Source organism: Mixophyes fleayi, chromosome 4 (genome assembly GCF_038048845.1).
Source record: "Mixophyes fleayi isolate aMixFle1 chromosome 4, aMixFle1.hap1, whole genome shotgun sequence".
Classification (NCBI taxonomy): Eukaryota; Metazoa; Chordata; class Amphibia; order Anura; family Limnodynastidae; genus Mixophyes; species Mixophyes fleayi.
In genome coordinates, this window is record NC_134405.1 from 125,249,349 (window position 1) to 125,255,191 (window position 5,843).

General features: G+C 39.2%; 1 protein-coding gene across 1 annotated transcript; it reads right to left on the reverse strand.

Moving 5' to 3' along the window:
• Positions 1 to 1,153: 1,153 nt before the first annotated feature.
• LOC142150737 (olfactory receptor 5AR1-like) lies at positions 1,154 to 2,119 on the reverse strand. Its single transcript, XM_075205932.1, has one exon. The coding sequence runs from the start codon at positions 2,117 to 2,119 to the stop codon at positions 1,154 to 1,156; it is 966 nt and encodes a 321-aa protein (XP_075062033.1).
• Between the last annotated feature and the right edge of the window lie 3,724 nt (positions 2,120 to 5,843).

Consider the following 5,843-nt stretch of genomic DNA (forward strand, 5'->3'; position numbering starts at 1 on the left):
AATTGGTAAGAGATTGACAGGATCCAAGTCTATATTGAATGTTTATGTTGGAATGTTCAGCAGCTACTGTACAGAAAACAAAATGTGATTCCACAGGGTCTCAGCTTTCAAATTTTGGGAAATAGCATACATTTAGTACCAGTTATATATTTATAACACCTTGGGTGTGACCGCTTCTTAACGTATAATTATGTCAGGGCTGATGAATGCTCTGAGGGTGCCCTAGGCAACCTCTGCTCTTTAGACTGGGAGTGTGGCGCATGACTGTGACATCATATCCAAGCTCCACGCTCCCAACTTATCATTGATACTGAGGAGCAGCAGAAAGCTTCACAGGTAAGAAACTGCAGGCCGCTTCTCCACAATGTCAGGAGGCGGAACTCTGCACAGAGGCCCCGTGGTAGTCAAAAACACTGCATGAGTAACATTAAGTCTGTTATGTGCCCCCTAACTATTGGCAACCTGGACAACCGCCTTGGTTCGCCTAATGGTAACACCATCCCTGAATGATGATTATATTTAAACGATGGCTGAATATATTACAAACAGGGCTGCTTGATATTATTATATCATCACATATGTTTTATACACGCCTATAATTACATTTTTCTCCATCGCCAAAGCTCCATGGTACCAACAAAAACAGTATCCCATCTCTATGAATTAAATAGGATTTAATTGCATTATTTCAGTTCATGGCTATATATTTATAAAATGAAAATGATAAATTATTGATATAGAGAATAGAAAAAAACTACACACAATGATGTCAATTGAGTGTTGTCCCTGCAGACTTGCTGCCCTAGGTCTGGAACTATGTTACCTTTTACAAAGCTAGGCCTGCCTGTAAACAGTTGGATAATTCTAGTTTAAATGGTACCAGACATTTTCATAACTTTGTTCATGTTAAAGCAGGTTCTTAATGATCGCAGAAGCATTTTCTTTAAAAGATCCTGGCACGACTGCCTAATAATCCCCCCTGACTGTACATTTCTGTATATGAGAAGAAAATACTGGGATGATATTTTATTTATCCAATTGAATGTAACATTTGGTAAATTGACAATTAAGGCCTAAACAAAAACAAATACAGTATACAATAGCACATAGTAAATAAATGACACATAATATATTATTATAGTGTAGATAAAGTCTAACCCCCCCATCTAAGGAGTATGTGATAGCACTTTCCTTGGGATAATGCTTTTAGAGCAGTTTTAATGTCTTTATTTCTTAAACTATAAATCATTGGATTTAACATGGGTAGTACCACTGTATAAAAGACAGTTGCCATATTCACATTATCTCTGGAAGATGAAGATTTGGGACTGAGATACACATAAAGGACTGTGGTATAAAGTAGGGTAACTGCTGTTATATGAGAGGCACAAGTAGAAAAAGCTTTCTGTCTTCCCTCCTTAGCAGTTATGCGTTGAATGGCTATGGAAATAGAGACATAGGACATAAGAATCAATGCTATAGAAGGAACAGTAACAGAAGATGAGAAGATGAACAGAACGATTTCATTAATAGTAGTGTCTGTGCAGGAGATACTTAATAACGGAGGGAAGTCACAAGCAAAATGGTAGAGGACATTAGATGCACAAAAAGAAAGATGAAAGGTGAAGCAAGTCTCGATTATAGAATGCAGGATACCGACTGTATAAGTCCCTGATACTAATCCAAGGCAGGTCCTTTTCTCCATTATCAAATTATAGTTTAATGGATTACAAATTGCAACATAACGGTCATAAGCCATAACCGCAAAAAGGATACATTCGGTACTTCCAAGAGCACAAAAAACGAATAGCTGTATGGCACAGCCAACATAGGAAATCGATCTTTGATCAAAAATAAGGCCAGCAAGCATTTTGGGGACAATATCAGAAGAGTACACAAGGTCTATAAAAGAGAGGTTACTTATGAAAAAGTACATGGGAGTATGAAACTGAATATTACTAAGCACAATAAATATTATCCCAGAGTTTCCCAAAAGAGAAGTTAGATAAATGGATAAAAACAACAAACATAAAAATACACAAAGGTCTGGTCTCTTAGAGAAGCCGATAAGCACAAACTCATTGACAAGGGACTGGTTGTTGCCTTCTGAAAACTCCATTGAGATTTCATCTATAATAAAGACTATAATAAAAATGCCTATAAGACAAAAAAGAAGTGTAACCATGCAAGTCTAACTAAATATTTTATCATTACTGTATCCATCACACACATAATTTAAATTAGTAGAAAATGAACATCTAGTTTCATGTAGGTCCCTATGATCCTTTTTGTAAAGTCTGTCTTGCTTTCTGTACACTAGAGGCATGACTGAGTGTAGCAAGGGCAATTTAGTGTCAAATATGCAGAATCATGCACTTGTTTTCTAAAAATCTTAAAGCAATGCACCTTCATGTTTGTCAGATAATACCGCTATGTTTGATTTGCCAATATCTTTTACACCCTCTTGCTTCCTGTATCCTCACAGACTCTCCCATAATAATGAAAATAAAATTGATGTTTGAAACTAAGGAGGGGAGCTATGAGCTGCTGTATTATGGTCTTGTCCTAGGTGCCATAAATTGCTTTTTACAGTACTGGATAAACCACTCACATAAGTTTGCCTTGTTCAATAGAGTATTGTCCTATATGTGAAGTAACAACAAATTGAAAATATTTACATTATAAAAGTGTTTAAAAACTTTTTGGGTTCCAAATAAAATATTTGTAAATCAATTTGCCAAATATTTTACGATTTGCTGGATATCATAAATTGTTCTGCTAATCAAACAGCCGATTTATCTCTGCAAATATACTTTTGTATTTTGTTACAGAATTAGACTGTGTAGTAATTACACATAAATAATAAACCTACTGCACTGTTTATTTCAATCTGTAAATGTTAGTGGCTTACTTTTCAGTGGTACATCTTTGTAGCAAAAAGTTTCTGCTATAACAATTTTAAATTAAAAAATATATGATTTGTAATATGTTTGCTAATAATAAGACCACTACTCCTATATAACATTTTTACTTATAAAAACATAACTAGACATTACTGCATTTGCACAATTTTTTGTTGTAGAAAGGGTTATTAAAATGTATTTTTGTGCTTTAATTCTTGAAGATGTATAAACATAATAATAGTTGTTAATGGGGTATAGTAGATTGCAATAGTTATAGATGGTATACTAATAGTTGTTAGTAGTTGTCAATTACTAGGTAAACGTCAGTGGTCCCCAAAGCAAAATCTGGGCCCCCCCTAGCCTAATTGCAGTTTTCTATACATACAAAATAATAATTGATAATGGTACTGTTCAATAATGTACCTACTGATCTAACAATGTCCTGCAGACTGTTATTTTTCTTATCTTGATAAATATATTGACATACAGTAGAGCATATATCAACTGTGTGGTTTAGTGTAAGTATACATAGAAAGCTCCCATCTTTTCTGAAAGAAGGAGAGGAATGCTTTATGCCCATGAATTAAAAAATGTCCAAATTCCATGAAGTTGTCCTTGAATAGTAGACATATTTTATTCTAATAAACCATCGTCGTTCAAAGAAGACAACAATTTGCTTTGTAAGATGTAACCTTGCGTAGGCTTGCCTCCGACTTCACAGAGTAGAAAACACCAAACACTTGCTGCTTCCGGAAAAAAATATATCAATAAAAATGTTATAAAAAATATAAACATATATAAAAATATCTAATTTTTCTGGCACTGGGTTCATTCCAACATTACGATGCAGTTAGGTAAATTGTCAATTTTGCTATTTACAAACCACATAAGACCCCCCCCATTATGTTTTTTAGGGCAGGGCCATCTTTACAACATTAAGGGCCCCCGGGCAAAGCAGTGCACCGGGGCCCCTACATACCGTATTTCCCCATGTATAAGACGCACCTTTTTCCCCAAAATTTGGGGTCTAAAACATGGGTGCGTCTTATACAGGGGTAGCGGGGATGCAGGGAGGGGGGGGCAGCATTATTGTGACAGCGGGGTGATCGAGGGGGAGCGGGGTAGCATTAGAGTGACAGCGGGGGGATTGAGGGGGAGCGGGCAGCATTATAGTGACAGCAGGGTGATCGAGGGGGAGCAGGGCTGCATTACAGTCACGGCAGGGTGATCGAGGGGGAGCAGGGCTACATTACAGTCATGGCAGGGTGATCGAGGGGGAGCAGGGCTGCATTACAGTCACGGCAGGGTGATCGAGGGGGAGCGGGGCTGCATTAGAGTGACAGCGGAGGATCGAGTGGGAGCAGGGCTGCATTAGAGTGACAGCGGAGGGATCGAAGGGGAGCAGGGCTGCATTAGAGTGACAGTAGGGGGATTGAGGGGAAGCAATTAAAGTGACAGTGGGGGGATCGAGGGGAAGCGGGGCAGCATTAGAGTGACAGCAGGGGGATCCAGGAGGAGGCGGACATGGGCACAGTGGCAGCGGGGGGGCGGGGGGGGGGGCGATTGCAGGGAGAGTGTGCTGCCCGGCTGCTCTGATCACAATCAGAGCAGCCGGCCATTACACTCTCCCTGCCATTTTTGACAGCTACCGTAATATTTTTTTTTTTACATTTTGGGGCCAAAATTAAGGTGCGTCTTATACATGGGAGCGCCTTATACATGGGGAAATACGGTATATATATATATATATATATATATATATATGTATATATATATATATATATATATATATATAGATGTATAGAGATACAGATATAGATATATATATATATAGAGATAGATAGATGCACTTGCTCAGTGACCCTTGAAGGTTTTTTATGCAGGTTTTGTTTTTTTGCAGGATTATTTATTCTAATTAAGAGCCGTGCCAATGGGGCCCCCTTGCCCGTGGGGCCCCCGAGCACCTGCCCATCGTGCCCAATGGAAAAGATGGCCCTGCTCTTTGGCATAGTGTAAGAACTTGAAAGGAGTGCAGGAGAGGTGGAAAAAATGTAAAAGTGCAATGCTTACAGTAACAGACCTTTGTATCAAAAGGTTTAAGAAAGGTACAAGGAAAAGGAAGCTAATGTGATTTGCAAAAGAAGTGGCAGGTATAGTGAAAACAAAAAAAATAGGCCCAGTCAGTAGGTAAAGAGGGCATATATTTTTTTTAGGCATGTTAGTGAAAGGAGAAAAATAAAAGGAGGATTAATAAGACTAAAGACAGAGAGTGAGAGTCTTGTTGAGGGAGACAAGGAAATAGCAGATTATTTTAATAATTATTTTTGTTCAGTGTTCACTACAGAGAGAGAGTGGAAGAGGCCACAGTTAAGTTACAAGTATACTGATAAAAATGAGGGTAGATACAAGTACACAGGGCCGTAACTAGGGCTGTGCAACAAGGGCGATCGCCCAGGGCGCAACGCTGAAGGGGGGTGCAATGTAGTAATATTTTAGGTTCATTTGGTTAAAATTGAGTGCGAGGGGGGGCGGCATTTGTCTTTCTCGCCCCAGGCGCTAGAATTCTAAATTACGGCTCTGCAAGTACATTTACAGAGGAGAAGGTCCTAACAGAGCTCTCGAAAGTGGATAAATCAATGGGTCCAGATGGGATACATCCAAGGATACTAAAGAGCTTAAAGGGGTGCTGGTGATTAACATTAACAGAAGTATTCAATCAGTCACTAGCTACAGGAGTAATTCCAGAGGACTGGAAAAGAGCAAATGTAGTCCCACTACGCAAAAGTGGAAGCAAGAAAGAGGCGAGCAACTACAGACCAGTGAGCCTTATATCAGTAGTAAGGAACAGGGCCGGACTGGCCATCTGGCATTTCTGGCAAATGCCAGAAGGGCCGATGGGCCGGTCTGGTCCTGGGCAGTTGGTGCACGGTGTGCTGACAG